Source organism: Thalia democratica, chromosome 6 (genome assembly GCF_965202585.1).
Source record: "Thalia democratica chromosome 6, ktThaDemo2.hap1.1, whole genome shotgun sequence".
NCBI lineage: Eukaryota > Metazoa > Chordata > Thaliacea > Salpida > Salpidae > Thalia > Thalia democratica.
The window spans coordinates 14,018,391-14,038,034 of NC_139170.1; the positions used below are offsets into that span (position 1 = coordinate 14,018,391).

The window sequence follows — 19,644 nt, forward strand, 5'->3', positions numbered from 1 at the left end:
CAATTGAAAATTACAGTAGTAAGGTTACTACAGAAATAATACTTTGAGATCTTTTTAATAAAAAAATTTAAAGATATTCGACAGCTATATAAAAATAGCTATGTATTAGTAAAATTATTTTCGTTAATTTTTTTATTTTATTCATTGACAATGTTTGAAATAAAAAGGTTCTTAGAGTAGTTTAAATTTACCTGCATATAATAAAACTAAAATTATTTACTCAAGTAAATTAATAACAATGTTTAGTATTTCTTTAAAGTTTTAGTCTAAAAATACTTTGTAGTTTTGGTTGTTAATTTTAACACTTTTATAGTACATTTTAATGTACTCATCATCCTTACTGTCTAGTGATGCAGATTGTCGCCCATACAGATATTAAGGTTAAGAAATGAAAGATTTAAAATCTATGTCTAACCTGTTAACATGTGTAGATAAAATAATCTATACATAACAATTAAAAGTGTATTTTTATGTAAATAGAATCTCAACTTATCAAAAAAACTTTATAAAAGCTTTAATTCGTATAAAATTTTATTTTCTCATCTAGTTTAGTTTATCATTCAAAACAACAATACCTTTCTTTTGATTATAAAACTGTTGAATAACAAAACTAATAATCACTACACTAAATTCAAACTTTTTTTTGTTTAAATTTCAGCTATTTTTTGTATTGGAAGAGTTTATAAACACCTATTATCTCGGAACCATTATTAAATCTTAATAACTTCTTATTAACGATACTATTTACAACTTAAGGATCATTTTTTGGAAACTTAAGACATCCTTAACAATAAATTTTTTACTTTCATTTGGAGCATTCTATAAAAATCTGTAGCAGACAGTATGTTATCATATTTGCAACAAACAATAACGGATCTAAACAAATATTTCCGAACTGAATTTTTGAAGCCTTATTTTTACTCTAGACTACAAATTGTTTTTAAATTTTAACTACATATTTAAAACTTTACTACAATTATGATAAAATAGTTTGAATTTCATTTTTAAACTTAAATGCAGTATTAAAGTCTTAAGTTATTTATTAATTACCTTATGTTAAGAAAACTTATGAAAGTTATAAACAAAACTAACTGTACGTGTAACAGAAAAACGTTAAACTTTAAACGTTTATTATTATTATTATTATTTGCATAAAAATATAATTTATTGAAACAACTACTAAAACTAAGGAATATCAATTACGTTAAGAATAAAAGGTGTAACTCTTTATTCAAATAATTTTCAGTTGTCGATATTTTTTTCTTAAACTATTACAATTACAACCAGACAAAATTAAAAACTAAACAGTTACTAAAAAAACTACTACTAAACTTTTATATACCTAAGCTAAAAATTTATTAACAACATAATGAACATATTTGATAATATTTTAGGGTGGTAAAAATAAGTTTTAGATTGTATTATCAAAATTTCAGTCCTAATTACGGCAAAAGCTATTAGAAAAGTTATGTCGTTCTTCACCACAGTAGTCGGCGATCTTGCAGTTATTTGTGCCACACTGATGCTGTTCCTTAATGCTTGGTCCATGCTCGCATCTCGCAACAATAAACTGATCAACGTAACAGTGATTTGTCATAATTTTTAGATTTTATTTAAGTTATTAAGTTAGATTAGTAAAAAGTCTTTCAATGTAAAAGCATATTGGTTTAAAACAAATACTTATAATCATCAATGTGTGCAACATTAATTTTATTAAAAACAAACTTTGTTGTGTAAACTGAAGTTAAAATATTAACAAACTAAAAAGGATTAACTACCAAAATATATGAAATATTTACAAGCAGAAGTACAAATCTAAACTTTGTTGTGAAGTGAGGTTATTAAAAGATTAAAACGTACAAAGTTATTTACTTACAAGTATCAATAATTGTTTCAAAGTTGTGTTTGACTTTTAGTTTATAGCTGGTTTTTTTTTAACATTTAAACTATTACTCATTATCTCTATGTGCTTGTTTCATATTTGAAACAGTAAGAACTTGACCATTCTTATGATAATTTTAAAAATATTAACTTTAGCAATTAAACAATGTCATTAGAAGTTAAAATAAAAAGGTTGTTATAAAGTGTTTTTATTTAGCCCTGGTAACAAATAGTAAACATCAAAATAAAAAAGTACCAAATATCGAAACGATAAAAAAATAAGTTCTTGCGAACCTTTTGTACTTAAATGCCAGGAGTTCTTCTGAAAAACTTTAATACTAGTATTACAGGTGTTTAAGATCAGCTTCGAGTTATGGTTACTAGTTTTAAATAATATATTTTATTTGTGTATTTAATTTTAATGTTACATTACTGATTTGCTGTTTTTAGTTTTTTATATGCCCTTTTTCTTGAAATAAAAAATGAAAACAACTAGAAATGGATGAGTGATAAAACTTATAAAAAACCATTAGTGGTTATCCTGTAGTTTAGAACCGCGTATTTTACTTATTAAATGATTGTTTTCAGAGAAACTTTTTCATATTAACTTCATTTTCTTTTACACTAGCAGGGCTAAAATTATTACTAGAGTTAGTTTTAATTTTTAATTATGTTTATATATTATTTAAACTTTATTATAATTTTTTTTATTATCACTTTTACCCCTAACCTTTGCCCTCGGTCGGTAGCTTTTTTTCTTTAATTACTATTTTTTATTTATTTTTTTTTGTTTTATTTATTTTTATTTTTTATTAGTTATTTTTAAATTTAAAATTACTATCACTGTTACCCCTAACCCTTACCCTCGGTCGGTAGCTTTTTTTTCAACTATTGATTTTTGAATAATTAGTTTCTTGTTTTTTTTATTTAATTTTTAATAGTTATTTTTTTATAAATTTAACTATCCCTGCTAAAATAGAAAAATTATTATAATATTTAAAAGCTCCACTGAAAATAATAAATTTTGTAAGTAATATACGCGCTACTAAACTAAAGGATTAATTCATTAGTTATACTTTTTATTTTTGTGAAGTATTTTCTTCCTAGGTATTACAATTTGGAAGATTAAATACTTTTGTAACTTTTGTGTAGAATATAGCTGAAAGTGTGTTCTTTTATTATGATTTAAAAAATACATTCTGATCTAAATTAGATCAAAAATTAAAAAGCTTTTATTTTTCATTTAATAGCTCGAATACTTGCTAACAGTAAAAAAAAGTTTTAAAAGATTTATAAATAATAGGCCACTAAGTCTAAAGAAAGGAAGTTTTTGAAGTTTGAATTTTCTTATATTTAATTTTGGTGACTAAATGAGGATATTATTTTTTAAGATAACACAGGGTTTAAATTGAACACTTTCAGGATAGAGATGCCAAAATACTTTGATACATGGCAAACTTGGAATTTCTAAACATTTTTTCATGGTAAGTAGTAAAATTTTGATTTGACACAAAATATCTTCAAGGTTGATTATTTTTTTTTGTCATTATCAAAGACTTTTTTATTAAAAACACATTGAAGTAGCTTTACAGTATCTTTCCAAGGTTTTTATTAATTAAACACAGTTTTTTACCTTAAACTAAAAATAGAATTACAAATATAACCTTTTTAAAACCTGGAGAAAATGTCCCAAAAACTTTTTGCAACCCAGCACAGAATATCTTAGAATAATTTGAATTATTTTTATCTCCAGCTAAATTTTTTATATAAACTTAAAAGGAATCAAGTCGGTTTGGTTTAAAAAAAGCTAAAAATAGTTTAAAAACATTTTTTAAATGGCATCCCAGTTATTTTATAGATCTTAAATGGGATTTAGTTGTTCCAGTTTTAAAATTATTTATCTAATAAACCAGTTTTGTTCAAAAACTTTCTACCTTTCAAAAATTAGTTAAACTTATTTTGAAATTTTTCCAACATTATTTTTTAAATTTAGGATGGCTCAGGATATTTTTTTGACTTAAAGAGTGGCTACATATAAAGTTTCTAAAAAAACATATGCAGTTTTTTTTAATGATATTTCTTACATTTGTACTCTAAAATATTTGTTGTTTAAATTTCATAAGATGTTTGTTTTTTAATTCTTCTACTAAATTTATGTCGCTAGTTGGCTTTTAATAAAATTTAAAATGTTTGTCAAATTTGTGGCTTTGCAGACGCAGAGAGAATTTGTGTTTCAAAATAGCATCATAATGATTTTGTTTTTTTTTTTTGTACTATTTGTTAAAACTTTCATATGTGTTTCAATTCAAACAAGTTACTAAAGAAATAATAAAACTCAAGTTTTGTTTTTGTTTTATAAACAAACATATTTAATCCCTGTGATACTTAATTGCCATTTAATAGCCAAACGAAATTTGTTTTCAATGCAGAACCGTTTTAATTGAAACTTCATTAAACTTAGCTGCACTATGAATTGCTAAGTGCGCTCAAATACAAAAAAAAAATTAGTGATATTAACTCAATTAATTGGTTTTACATTTTAAATAAAAAGCCACTATTCTTTCAATGGCTTCACGGATTAAGCGAAAGTTGTTTTAGCTTAGTTTTTGTATAAAAATATATTCTATTTATATTTTCAATCAACTTTTGGATTATATTTTGCTTTTCAATTTGTTTTTAATGAGTTTTGGTTTAATTTAGACACGGGAGCTTTTTATTTTTTAACTATTGATATTTGTTTATTTATTTTCTTGCTTTTTCTGAACAACTTTTTATAGTTAGTTTTTATATATTTAACTAGCCCTGCTAATATAAAAAATTGAAATTAATGTTAAAAAGCTCCTCTGAAAATTATAAATTCAATAAGTAAAATACGCGCTTTTAAACTGAAGGATAAATCTATTAGTTATATTTTTTATTTTTGCTAAGTATTTCCTTCCTAGGTTTCACAATTAGGAAGATTAAATACTTTGTAATTTTTTTAAAGAATATAAATGCAATTTTATTTTCTTTTATCTTGCTTTAAAAAACACATTCTGAATTAAATATGTTCAAAAAAAATAAAAAGCTTTTATTTTTCATTTAGCAACCTGTAATACTTGCAAACATTAATAGCAATGTTTTAAAAGATTTATAAATTTGAGGCAATAAAGTTTCTTTTTAGAAAGAAAGTTTTATAAGTCTAAATTTTCTTATGTTTAATTTTGGTGACAAATTGAAAATATTATTTTACAAGATAACACAGGATATAAGTTGAGCACTTTCAGGATAGGGTTGCCAAAAGACTTTGAAACTTGGAAAAACCTGGGATTTGAAAATTTAGACTAAAAAACCTGGAATTTCCAATAATTTTTTCATGTTAAGTAGTAAAATTATGATTTGACACAAAATATCTTTCAGGTTGATTAATTTTTTTTTGTTATTATCAAAATTTTTTTTTTGTAAAATAACGCATTGAAGTAGCTTTACAGTATCTTTGCAATGTTTTTATTCTTTTAAACATGGTTTTTTACCTTAAACTTAACTTTAACTTAAAAATAGACTTATAAATGTCTACTTTTTAAAACCTGGAGGAAATTTTGAAAACCTGGGTAAAATTTGTCAAAAACATTTTGCAACCCAGCTTAGAGTATCTCAGAACAATTTGAATTTTTTTTATCTCAACCAATTTTTTTGTTATATAAATTTAAGAAAACTCAGTCCAGTTTGTTTTTAAAAAAGCTCCAAATAGTTTAAAAACATTTTTCAAATGTCATCTTTTTTTATAGATCTTAAATGGGATTTAGTTGTTCCAGCTTTGAAATTATTTATTTTCAAAACAAGTTTTTTTCAAACAATTTCTAACTTTAAAAAGTTAGTTAAGCTTATTTTGAAATTTATTAAATTTTTTTTCTTAATTTAGGATGGCTCAAAATATTTTATTGACTTAAAGAGTGGCAACATATAAAGGGCCAAAAAAACAAATGCAGTTTTTTTTTTAATGAAATTTCTTTTACTTGTATTTTAAAGTATTTGTTGTTTAAACTTCATAAGATGTTTGTTTTTTAATTCTTCTAATAAATTTAAGTCGCTAGTTGGCTTTTAATAAAAACTTAAATTTTTGTCAAGTTTGTGCACATGGCGATTAGGCACTGCAGACGCAGAGAGAACTTGTAATTCAAAATAGCATCATAATTATATTTTTTTGTACTATTTGTTAAGCTTTGAACTTCACTTGTGTTTTTCAAATCAAACAAGCTATTAAAGAAACAATAAAACTCAAGTTTTGTTTTTGTTTTATTAATAAACATATTTTATCTCTGTGATGTGATAGCCAAATGAAATGTGTTTTTAGTGCGGAGCCGTTTCAATTGAAACTTTATTAAACTTAGCTGCACAATGAATTGGTAAGTGCACACAAATACAAAAATAATATTAAGTGATATTAACTAAGTTAAACTAGTGTTACATTTTTTAAATGAAAAAAAAACTATACTTTTGAATAGCTTCACGGATAAAGCAAATTTTTTATTCTTTGTTTTAGCTTAGTGTTTATATAGAAATATATTTAATTTATATTTTCAATCAATTTTTAGATTATATTTTGCCTTTCAACTTGTTTTAAATGCGTTTTGGTTTAACTTAGACACTTATAGAAACAACTAAAAGGTCTACAATTAATTACTAAACTGTTTTTATTTCTAGTTGGATGACAGTTCAAATTTGGACAATTAAATTCCGACAATTCAATTACCAAAATAGTATTTTAGAGACCATAACTCAAAAAGTAAAATTTGTTTTAAAAAAATTATAAATAGATATTTATGTCTTATTAATATCTACAAGCCATTTTTCTTATTTGCAAAATTTCGACTACTAAAAAATAATTAAAACTATATTTCAAAACTTATTTTAACCATATCACAAAAATATTTAAAATTTTTCAAAAAAATGCTTGTAGGTATCAATAAGGTCTAAAAACAAATTTATAGTCTTTTGAAAGTATACATTACTTTTTAAGTTGTGGCCCTTCAAACATTTTTAACTTGATTTGTCGGAACTTAAATTGTCCGAATTTTGATAGGCGTACACCCGTTATTTCTATACACAGCCTTAAACTTTTGGTAACTAAATATAATTTATGTTGTAACTTAGAATTTTTTTTTTATTTAGCTTCAATAAATACTTTTCAGAGTAATAAAATAAACTCTAAAAATGTGTAAAATTACTATTTTATGTTTTAAAAAAACAATTAAATTCTTTTATAGTTAGTTGTAATAAATAGCTAATTTAATATTAATATAAAGCAAATTCGAATACATTTTAGCTAAAATTTATTATCATGCTGCTTATAATTTGATATTCAAATCTATTAATCAAAAAAATTAAAAAAATAGTTTTAAAAAATTTATAAACTTTTATTACACAACCTATAAGTTTAAAATGTTTTTAGGTTTACAAACCGTGCTTAACAAATTGTCAATAAACTAATAGAACAGCGACTAAGTAAAAATAGTGAAATATATATGAAGACGTAACTATCCAAAACTGTGTAAAGATTTAATTTTTAAAAGATAGAAATTTTTTTACTATACTATAATGATAACTTTGTCTGAAAACTAAATTTAAATTAAAAAAAAACGATACAAAGCTTAAATTAAAAAATATCTTAGTAAGGTACTATCAAACGTAAACTGTTGTTGATAAATAGTTACTGTTATCGATGAAATAAAGATAAAAAACTTTTCTAAAACAAAACTTATAGTAAGTTTAAAAACCTATGTTAATAAGAAACTGTTCTCATTTAAAAAAAATAGTATTAATGATGAATAAAAATAACTTTTTTGAAACAAACTTTACGTTAAAAAATAAAAAAAAAGATATATTTTAATAAGATAATATTTTTCCTAAACTATTGTTTTATAAGTGTAACTTTTATCAAATAAAAAAATGATTAAAAAAATTTGTGTTACAAAAACTATTTTTAGTAAAACTACCTTAATAAAAATATTGCTGTTGTAAACTAGTTGGTTTTAGAAGTTTGCTATTACTTATAAAAAGGCAGTATTGATTTATTTATGTTTATGCATGCTTATATTAATTTAACTCATTCACTCTCTAAATAAATTAAATTCGTATGGTTGCAATTAGAGTCTGTAAAAACAATTGGTTATGCTTCCTCAAAGGTTTTGTTCGATGTTTGATGTTTGTTAGCATAGTGAAGTTTGAGTACGGCTCAATCAATTGTCTTGCTGGTGGTCATCTTCTTCAATTTATGTATGTGAAAGCACCATTTTTTTAAAAAAGACGTAATTGTCTTTTCCACATAGTTCTCATCACAGACATTGCACTCTGTCGCATAAGTCCCAAAATGTTTGCTATTCAAAAACATTTCATTTTTATAATTTTACCACTTTTTTATTTTATTAAGTAAGTTTTTTCACTGTTCCACCTTCTCCCCTCGGCTGCACAGTAAACATTTTCCACAAGGGTGTGACCCACCAATTAAACCACATCTTCATGGGCTTGGATCTTATAGTTGGTCAACAGTGTTGAAATTGTTTGTGGACGTTTATATGCCACTTAAATTGTTCAATTGTCGTATTTTCTCGTTAACTTCTTTGCCTTCTTCATTGGTGGTCCAAACCCATGTTTCCATTCTGCTGAATTTTTAACCATATCGACAATTAAAGCTTTGCAGAGACAAAACTAAAAACATTTATCTTTTTAAGCCTTTAGTACTTTTAGATAGTCGTAGTCACGTTCGCACAATCTTCTTGGTTTAGTTTGTAGATTTTTTTAAAACAACTATTTGGTTTTTTTGATTAGTAGAAAAATCACAAACAAAAAACCAACTTTCCTTGAGTGATTTAAGCAATATATTTAGTATATAAATGTTGTCATGTTCAATTCTATTAATTATAAGTGCCAATTTAGTCTGTAGTAATAAAATTTTTAAAACAATTTTAGCTTATTGTTAAATCGAACTTTTATACGTTTGTTCTAATGTTTTATGTTGATGAATCTTTTTTTCAATTTAGTTGTAGTGTTAAAGTATATATATATTTTTATTAATTTAAACTATACTGTTTGAAATTAATAATAATAAAAGTATTGATATCTATTTTATTTTAGTTGAAGAAGTTTAAATTTTTATTTTTATATGTTTATTTTATAACATTTAAAGATAATAGTTGTATGTTAATTTTAACAAATATATAAAAGTATAAATAAAGTTTCACAGCATCTAAGAACAACTTTATCAAGTTACAAAAGGCTAAAGTTGAGTAGTGTTATTCTTTGTTTAGCTTTATTAAGTATAATTACTTTTTAAAATTTTAGTCTTTGTAAGTTGAAGAATTATTGTAAGATGCTGCAAAAACTGGTGCACCACAATTTTAAATGAAAAATAATTTTAAGGACCACAGCTAAAAAAACTTATAGGAAAAAAAACGTGTGTAAGACTAAGTAATATCTACAGACCATTTTTTTATTTTTCTAAATTTTAAGTAGTTTTTGAGATATGTTTAGAATCAGGTTTTATTATAGTAAATATTAATAAATTTTAAAACATTTTTTAATAATTTTTGTTATTAGTTAATTTTAGAATATCATAATCTTAACTGTAAGATCTAAAATCGCTGTTTTTTTTTTTTTCAAATACTAAACACTCCTTGGGATATGGTCTGTAAAATATTTTTTAATAAATTTGAATTGTAAGAATTTAAATTATCCGAATTCGAATTATCGTGACTCATGTAACCTGTAAAATTTAAATGGCTCGAGTTTTGGTGCCTGAATCCAATGTTGCACAAAAAACCAAAAAGTAATAATAATAAAATCAAAGCGGGGGTCTGCTTGTAACTTTTTGTTATTTGTTTGGTTATTTACACATGCCTTTTTTAGTAAATTGTTTGCTGAAGAATTTACTTTGATGTACTTGCTTTTTATTTGCTCTCCTATGTGTCATAAGTAATTAAAAAGTTTAAATAAGCTTGTTTTACAACATATTATATTGTCTAATTGTTATTAACATGTTTAATAAAGTTAAAACAAAAAAAAAAATTCACAGATTTGACGTAATTTTATAAACAAAATATGGAAGAGTTTTTAAGAAGTTTAAAATTAAAGATAAATATTAAAATGTTAAAACCAACCTTCAAAAGTTTCCTTCATGATTATATTCAAAAGGAAAAAAACAAAAGCAATAAAAGAATGTCAGACAAAAAAGAAGAGTTGATTGAGGAAGCTAAAAAACTTTTGAAGGAAAATAATATAACTTTCGAAAAAGATTTTCCTCCTGGTTTCAAATACAAGCTTGAACCTTTGAAAAACGATGACGCTGATTATAAGCTTCTGGAAAGCTCAGTCAGATCAAGCGACAAACTTGAAAAAGACTACCAGACTGCTTCTAACATCAACAGACCGGATGCAAACCGCAAGGCAGACTCTTTGAAGATTTACCGGGTCGTTTCGACTGACGGCTTCTCAGAAGATTCTAACGCTTCTGACTGTTCGCAACTTCTTTTGCTGCACGGAACGCAAGCGCGGAACGTGGAAGGAATTTTGAAAACGGGGTTCAACCCCTCACGTGATGGAACATACGGAGCCGGAGTGTACCTCACTGACAGCGTTGATTACGCGCAACTTTACGGAGACAGCTTTGCACTAGAAAATAAAAGTATCAAGTGTTTCAGTTACATTTTTGTAAGCAAAATAAAACAGACTTGTGTAAAAGTACCATCGGACGGTGTTGAACATTATACTTACTACCATAAATATGTTGATGAAGAACCAACGATGAAGGTTTTTGACAGCAGTTGCTACTTAGCAGAAAATTTAAAAAATACATCAAAAGATAAATTTGATAGTAAAAACAACAGACTTTTACAAGGTACGTTTGAAATAGAAGACTTTATGATATCGTTGGCACATCACGATTTAGTGATTCCTGTTTATCTTATTCAAAAGGAAGAACAATACAATGTAAAAGAAATTGCACAACTAATTCTTTATGATAATTTAGATGTTGAAAAGTATTCGACGGAAAGTACTTTTTCTTTAAAATCTAAGATGTTATGCGCAAAAGACAATAACTCTAACAAAGTTAAAGATTTAACTTTAGAGTTATTAAAAAAAGCATTAAATACAGAAATAGATGCAAATGATAAGGCAAAATCGAAAATTCTTAAATATGATAAAATATTTGATGAAAAGATTAATCTAATTATGAAACAACTTACATTTAAACTTAGTAGTCTCATAGAAGGAAAAAACAATTCGTACGCAAAGTTTAGAACAGAACTTTTGCAAAAGGAAAACGACGATTATAAATTTATTTCAAGGTCAGTCGTAGACAACAAAACAGAAAACATGCCAAAAATTTTGCATTTGTTCAAAATTCACCCCGCTGAAAAACCCGAAGCAGCAGTTTTCAAAAACAAGCAACTTTTGCTCTACGGCGTCGAATCGTTTCGTGTCAACAAATTTCTTACCGGTGGCTTTCCTCAACGGGGCGATAAAGAGTTTCTTGATACGGAATATTTTGCTACGAACTATTTGAAATACGAAGTGCATGACTTTGTTAGTCACTGCGAAGTTGACAAAGCTGTGAAAAGGTTGTCGTTTGTGTTCGTTGTGACGACTGAACCGCCTTACGGAAGACTCTCCCCGCGTGAAGTAAATAGGATGGAGGCAACGAAAGACAGCAGAGAAAGTTTAATTATAAAAGGAGCATTTACTGATAAAGAATTGAGGCTGGAGACAAATGCTTTGATCCCGGCATACTTGATCGTTTTCGAGTCGGTATAATTACGACGAACGTGTCCTATTTCAATAGACGTTGCATTTAATATTCGCTTTTTAAGTATAACATTGAATAAATTACTTTCTTTATTAACACTGCTTATGTTTTAACTTCAAAATATTACCATTTTTTTATACACACACGTTTTTTAAATGAAACACAGCAGAATAGTTAATTAATAACCTATTAAATCAAGGGTCAAGTGCGGGCTAATTCTACTGGAAGAAGTTGTTAACAGACACTTTATAGGAAAAACACTTTTCCGCGTCCCCTGCATTTCTTAACAATAGTTGTTGAAAAAAACTTGTGGTACTAGTTTTGTTGAATTTAAGTACTATTACAAATCATAAGCTCACACTGGGAGTGTAAAGACAATGAAGCAATTGTCATACGTAATTTCTTGCTGTCAGCTACAAAATTTAGGCACTTCTGATTGGCTGGAACTTGACTTTTGCTTATTTTTAATTTTAACTAATAAAATGCGTTTTTTTATTTATTGGTAATAAGTTTAGGTGAGGTAGGTTAAGGATAACGGTTTAGATGTTAAACTTTGGGTAGTATTGATTGGGTTAAGTGTTTAGATGTTATGTACTGCTGTGTTATTATTTGACCTCATTTGCTTAAAAGAATGAAAACCTAATAACTGCAGCTGACCAGATTTCTTGTTTAAAATCTGTTTTGATTGTTTTCTTAAAATATTAATGAAGTTATGTAAGTTTAAACCCAAACCAGTACTTCTGCAAGCTTTATTTTCGATTGAAATTTTTCAAAAAAATATTCATTAAAAATCTTCATTCGTTAAACAACTAACTTGAGGTCTTAATTTGTAAGTATTACACTTTTCACCATTTTTTTAAATACGATAAAATTATATCAAAATAGGAGTTAAGTATTAAAACAAATACTAAAATTAAGGCATATCAGTTTCGTTACAATATAAAATGTATATAAAAATAAGAACTAATTATTCAAACCATTTGCAATTTTCGATAACTTTTTTTAAACTATTGCATTTACAACCAGTCAAAAATTAAAAACTAATTGGTCACAAAAAAAACTACTAGTAAAATGTTATGAACCAAAGCTGAAAATTTATAATTAACATAATGAACACATTTGAATATACTTAAGAGTTGTGAAAGTAGTTTTAAGTTTGTGTTATTACTAGTTTAGTCCTAATTACGGCTGAAGCTATTACAGAACTTAACTTAAAATCAGTGTATTTCTAAATTGAAAACATGTGTTTTTAATTATTTTTAGTAAATTTAAGAACTAAAGATTTAAATTACAAAAAAAAAAAAACGTTTTCTAAATGCCACATTTCTATATTATATTAAAAACTATGATAAACCTTTAGTAGTTTATTTAAAAGCGTCAAAACATTAAGAGTATTAATAATCTGTTCTAATTCAAAACTGATTATTTTTCAATCTTTATAAAAAGAAAACTCAAAATTTAAATGTTATCAAAATAATTACATATTTCCTAAGATAAACTTATTCGAGTGCACTTCCACAGTGCAGATTGCTTTTGTATTTCATTCATATCAATGTCGTTCTTCACCACAGTAGTCGGCGATCTTGCAGTTACTTGTGCCACACTGATGCTGTTCCTTATTGCTTGGTCCATGCTTGCATCTCGCATTAATGAACTGATCAACGTAGCAGTAAAACTGTCTCCCGACCCGGATACGTTTTCCACGGGCTTACTGAGAATTTCTATCTCCTCTACGCTTTCCAACGTGTAGTAAAATGCTTTTTTACGCTGTCAATTTGTTTGTAATAACATTAGCTTCAAATGATTTTTCGTGTTTTTGTGTAAATAGGTGAAAAATAATTTAAAGTTAAAAAACATACTTTGATAAAAGTAACCACCTAAAAACTGTACATATTGATTAAACTATATTGATAACTGAAAATAGTTTCATTATAAAAGTACTTTTCAACGTACAAACATAAAAGACTTACTACAAAAAGAATCGCGGCGAAATCTAAGAGTAGTTGTAAACAAATGTTGTTTTTCTTTAAGTTTATAGCGTTTATGCAGTTAACTGTTAATACGGACACTCTATTAAGCTAAAGTATAAAAACAGTACAAATCAAATGTACAGAATAAATTTCGAATATACACTAACTGAATTTTTAGATACAAGTAAAACGCCAAACTCTCCAAGTGTAATAACAACATGTTGCGAATGCAGTGTGAGCTTACTTGCAATTTCACCAATTTTTTTCACAGTTGCTTCTTGCTTTTCATTACACCTTAACTCATCTTTAAAGAATAATTTGAAAAGTTTATTTAAGCACTTAGATTTTTGATTTTGTAACGCACTTAAGGTTTAATTCTACTTTTAAAATATTTTTTTTTTAAGTATTAATATAATTTTTATTATTTTAAATAATTTTAATTTAATAATTAATAAAAAAATCATATCATAGTTTTACCTTCATCAATTTTTACACATTCTTTTGGAAACATTTCGTTGTGCATTGATACAAGTTCAATTAAGTTAGGTGTGACACAAAAATAGGACGGTGAACTTTCATCAGGTAAACATCCAGCTCTAAAAGCTTTTGCTGACTTCATCACTTCTGCGGGTTCGAGTATGAAAGGTATCCCGTTTCTGATTAAGAAATTATTATAATACATAATGATAATAAAAAGAGTATAATAATTATTTTTTATAAACAATTAAAAAAACACAAATAATTTGAAAACTTGATTTCAGCGGTTAGTTTTGATTAAACTTATAGATAATAAAGATGAAAACCAAAATGTTGATAAAAATGGTTTTAATAAAAAAACTAAAAAGTACAATTATAAACTAAAATATTAAGCAACAAAATTTTATACTTGTAACACAGGTTACTGATGTAATGAATAGTTTCCGTCAGTAGATTTCCGTCAACACAGACAAAAGCTGCTGTACAAATCTGCTCGGAAAAATTTTCCACTACTTCAGGGGTCAACCTGAAATTGAATAATATGTAGTATACATAAAAGTTTGATAGGGCTTAAAAACAATTTTACTTATGAAAATATTTATTTTAAGTTATTTATCTTTACAGATACTTTGAATGTATTGAATCATCAACAGTTCCCAGATAGAGTTCCCCATCACTTGAAAACGTTGCATTGTAAATAGCTGTCTTTTCGTCTTCTAGTTTGACTATCCCTGATATATCCTTTATAAAAAAAATGTTTTTTAAAGATATGCTAGGTATTTAAGATATACGCTTAAAGTTATTGAAAACTTATTACTTTAAAAATTGCATAAACTGTTGTTAATATTGTTAACTTACAATATTCTTGTTATCAATGTTGATAAAACTTTTAATATTTTCGTTATCTTTTTTTATTTAATATGCATTTGTTTTACTTTTTTTTTAATCTATATATAAAAGTTTCGATTTTTATTTGGTAAATTTTAATTATAATTTTTTTGTTATAGTACTGTAAAATAAAAATTTAGTTTAGGGTTTTCTTGTTATATATAAATTAAGAAGAAAGTTTAGAGCTTAACAAGCACCTAAAATTTAAGTTTCCAAATATATCAATTTTAGCAATCAGAATTTTTTTATTAGTATTTATTTTAGTTTTGTATTCCTACCATTCCATCAAGGTGGTGTAAAATAATCTTTCCAGCCGAGTCACAGCCCACTAATGAGATGAACAATGGATTTGTTTTTAATCTCAAAAGATTCTCTGTTTGAACAACTATTAATTACAAATTATTCAAACCAATACGATAATTATAGGACTATACAAAATAAAAAAACATATACGTAAAAAATATTTTTTAGTCTACGTAATTGAAATTTTATAAAACTACAAATTAAGGTTTAACCAAAAATATAAGCATATTTAATATTACCCGCAACATTTCTTCCAACTCCACCCGATGACATGCAAATACTCGCCTTGTTAGAAGGTCCTCTAGCGGCTAAACGTGAGTCACGTGACTTGACAACTACATCCAAATTGGATCCACCAATGACAACCTGGATCACGATTTCAGTAAGTAAACATGAAGATACTCTTATGTTAATAGAAAGAGCGGCTCTAGGTCCTCAATTTAAGGTAGTAAATGTTTAAAAGAGAAAATGTTTTTGTCGTGGTCCTACGATTTCTGCTTAAGGTTTATTCCGGACCCTGACTTACAGTATAAACTAAAGAAATCATATTTAAGTACGCACATAAAAAAGTTTAACTGTTAGTATGTGACCTTAATATAACGTTTTATTTCAGATTTTTCAGAACTTTACCTGTACAAATCAATAATGAATGAAGTTAAAACTAACTAATTTTGAAATTTATAATTTATACAAAAATATTCTGTTTGATTGAGTGACTGAAAACTATTATATGTTTTTATAAAACTTTTGTTATAAAGTATTTTAACAACAATAAAAGGTCAAATTTTGTTTCAAAAATAAAATAAAAAACAATTTAAGTTTTATAGACTTTTAGCAGATGTTTATAAGTAATTATTTGTAGTAACCTTTTAGCTGAAAAGCATTTAGAAAATTCTTTAAGAAAACATATCGTGATTTCATAGAAGCTAGAATCGTCACAATGTTTAACTACGAAGAGGGATTAAAAAACTTTTTTATATAGTGTTTAAATATTTGTTTTTACTTTTCTACTTTTAAGTTTTTAACAAATTTTCAGTAGTAACTTTTATATGTTAGGTAATTCATATAGTGCAGACTTTAAATATCTTAACGATAACTGATATTGAAAAGTTTAAACAATACATTTAATTTTCAAAGAGATTGAATAAAAAAGTTATATAATCGTGAAAAAGTATAAAAGTAAGTAGATTTTTTTTTATTTATTGTACTAGTATGTTAGTCTTAAATATAAATGATTTACAATGTTTTTTATATTAATATGATTTAAATAATGCAATGAGATAAACAATATACAACTAGTATGACAAACTGATAAAATGTTTTAAGATGGCATATTTTTAGAAGTAAATTTTTTAGTACATGATAAATAAATGAACCATAGTGTAAAAATATAATTACTAAAAAAACAAACCGGCCGTTTAAAGTTGGTTTTGACGTCACCACTTTTATGGTACTTGACTGCGAGTGATGCACCAATTTTCGCATTGTGCTTTATTAGAGATATGTCTGTTACAAACTTTTTCTTTTTGTTTTTATAACAACTATTCTAAACTATCATGCAGTGATATGCAGCAACATGCAATAATAAAAAAAAACTATACTGCTGCATCATTGCTATTTTCTATATAAGTTCAGAGATAAGTTAATATTTAGATTATACATATAAAAATAACTGCTAAAATACAAAATATATTTTTATACAAGCTTTTATCTCAATTTTGTAATAAAAATTCATTATGACCATAAACATGCAAAATACTAAATTTAACTATAGAAATATTGTTTTTGTACTAAAGAAAAATACTTAAAAAATCAGTCTTAAAATATCAAGTTTTAAAAGATACTCACTTGAAGACAAAGATTTTCCTTTAGTAATTTTGTTGACATTTTTCAGTATAAAAGGAGTTACATCTTTACCAGTGACTCCATCTGCACTAAAGAACACTAGTTTTAAAGACTGGCTTTAATATTACATTTAACAAAAAAAAATCTCACTTTGCTTTTAAAATAGAACGATCAATTGCCCTTTGTATCTCGTTTCCGTCTGCTGCCAAGTGTTCAGGTATTGGAACGGCGATCAGAACTCCCGAGTTCAGCTGCATGCTTTCGTGGGATTTAATCAGCCTCACTGCTTCCGCCTCGTCGGTGAGGTGAATCGGAGATTCAATTCCGCTGGAGCGCGTAAAAAACGCGGGAAAGTCAGCCGAGTTGCCGAGAGTGGCAACGGAAACTCCCTCTGTTTCCTTTTAAGTTAATACTAAAGTGTTATTGGAAACACTTTGCATAATAACTTCATGATCGATTTAAAATTTAATAAGTTTTTACTTTCATTATACTTTTGATAAGAAACTTAATGTAGTTTGCAAAGCTTTATATATTAAATTAACTTATTAAAATGATATATGCAGTGATTTTAAGTTGCATATGTTTTCAGTACAATAAGATATCTCAAGTTAATAGACTTATTCAAAAAGTTTTTTTTATCTTTACTTAAACTAATTTGCTAAGCTATAGTTTTATACTGTAAAATATAAAGATAAAAATTAACTGATAAGTATAAACTCCATGGTTGCTAAACAAAGTGTTTATTTTTGAACCTGGTTTAAACAGTAAATGTACTTTTAATTATCAACAAAACAAACCAAGTACTGAAGTGTCTTCTCAATATCGAGTATTGACTTGACGCCTGCACAGATGACGGTGACCGGGGTTCTCCCGAATTCCCTCAGATCCGAGCTGACATCCATCGAGTTTTCTCCATCTCGGTGAACTCCCCCCACCCCGCCCGTCACAAAAAACTTTATTTTGTTTCTGAAAATTGTTTGTATAAACTATTCTGGACAAAAAGTGTATAAAATGATAACAGAGTCAATGTGGTATAGACAATGATAAGGAAGGAAAACGATAGAAAATATTTGTCGTACTCTTATAAAATCAGTTTTCTAAGTCTATTATGTTACCTTAACATATATTTGTATAGTTCTTCAAAAAACGCCTAAAAAGTTATACACAAACTGACAAGCTTGCGAGTAGCATGGTCGCTGCGACTGTTGTGCCTCCGCACAGCTTTTTTGCAATGACTTCAGGCAGATTGTGCCGTGACACTTTCACACATTTCTCGTCTTGCGAAACTTCATGTATTTCTTCTTTGCTCATTCCTTGATAAAATAGCTTTTAAGTTTTGATCACTATGAAAGTATAAAGACTACTAAACACAAAGTCTAGAATTTTTAATTCAGAAAAAGTCAAAAGATAACAAAGTTTAGTCAAATATTAAACTTACTGTTACAGGTAAATACCTAAAGTAGTATTCTTAAGACTTTTTCAGTATTTTGTTTTTTAATAATAAATGGTTTAGTAATTCAGTTTCTGAAAAGTATATTTAGGTGTACTTCATCAAAATTATCAAAATGTCATTAAAACTTATAGGCTATTATTTACCTACAATAACTTGACCGTTGAGTATTCCTATAGTTGCAGGCATTGCTCCCTGGCTACGAACTATATCTTCAACTTCCAAAGCTGTTCTAAAATAAAAAGTATAAAACATTTTATAATTTCAAATACGTTAAAGATATAACTTACTGAACATTTTTTGGATAAGGCATTCCATGTGTTATGATCGTGCTTTCTAATGCAACAACCGGCAACGTTTTGTTTTCTAAAGCATTTCTCACACTTGGATTAGTTTTGATTATCTTGTCGAAACTGAGGTTGTTGAAAAACCTTGCTGATTTTTTTTGCTGCCATATAAGTTTTAACATTATACCTAAGATACAAGTGTTTAAGTTATTATAAGAAAAAGTTAACTGACTTACTTGCTAAGCATGCTCATAAATAGATACAGAAAAATTAAGTGAACAAAATGATACAAATACTCTGTATCAAATTTAAAAAATCATAATAATTATAAAATTATTTATAAAAATTTGGAACTAATAAAGAACTATCAAAATTTGGTCTTATTTTGCCTAGTAAAGTTTTTATAATAGAAAATTCAAAAAGTTTTAATTCATCTAAATTTATTTTGTGTAAAAAACTTGATTATTTTTGTTTATAAATAGCGCAAATAATGTTATTTTTAAATGAAAGATAATAAAAATATATCTACCAAAATTTGTAAATGTTATTTAAACGAGGTTCGTTTTAAATTAATTTAGTATTTCATTTCTAAATGCTAAATGTATATAACAAAATATCTTAAAAGAAAATCATAGCTATGACTTTAATATACTTTTTAAAAAAAGTCTAATTTTAAACGTTTGTATGAAAATACCAGTTAAAGAAATTCAAAACGAATGAAAAAGAAACATAAACTGCAAAAATTACTTTTATTTTTAATAT

The 19,644-nt window shown here is 26.1% G+C and overlaps 1 protein-coding gene across 1 annotated transcript; it reads right to left on the bottom strand.

The window, feature by feature from the left end:
* Positions 1-13,011: 13,011 nt before the first annotated feature.
* On the bottom strand, positions 13,012-19,064 carry LOC145838752 (uncharacterized). The gene is made up of 14 exons (XM_082946375.1): positions 18,886-19,064; positions 18,742-18,827; positions 18,320-18,458; positions 17,943-18,111; positions 17,296-17,543; positions 17,149-17,234; positions 16,712-16,806; positions 15,540-15,666; positions 15,276-15,370; positions 14,738-14,850; positions 14,519-14,635; positions 14,110-14,288; positions 13,800-13,936; positions 13,012-13,429 (listed from the first exon to the last, which is right to left on the bottom strand). Exons 1-14 carry the CDS (start codon positions 19,062-19,064, stop codon positions 13,151-13,153), a joined length of 2,049 nt encoding a protein of 682 aa, XP_082802501.1. The 3' UTR covers positions 13,012-13,150.
* Positions 19,065-19,644: the final 580 nt, after the last annotated feature.

Bases quoted from the DNA above. Each gene is read 5' to 3' on its own strand.
- LOC145838752 (XM_082946375.1), bottom strand. From the start codon at position 19,064: ATGTTAAAACTTATATGGCAGCAAAAAAAATCAGCAAGGTTTTTCAAC. The intron at 18,112-18,319 runs GTCAGTTTGTGT...AACAATTTTCAG, and splicing joins ACCATGCTACTCGCAAGCTT to AAACAAAATAAAGTTTTTTG. The intron at 16,807-17,148 runs GTGAGTATCTTT...AGTTTGTAACAG, and splicing joins AGGAAAATCTTTGTCTTCAA to ACATATCTCTAATAAAGCAC.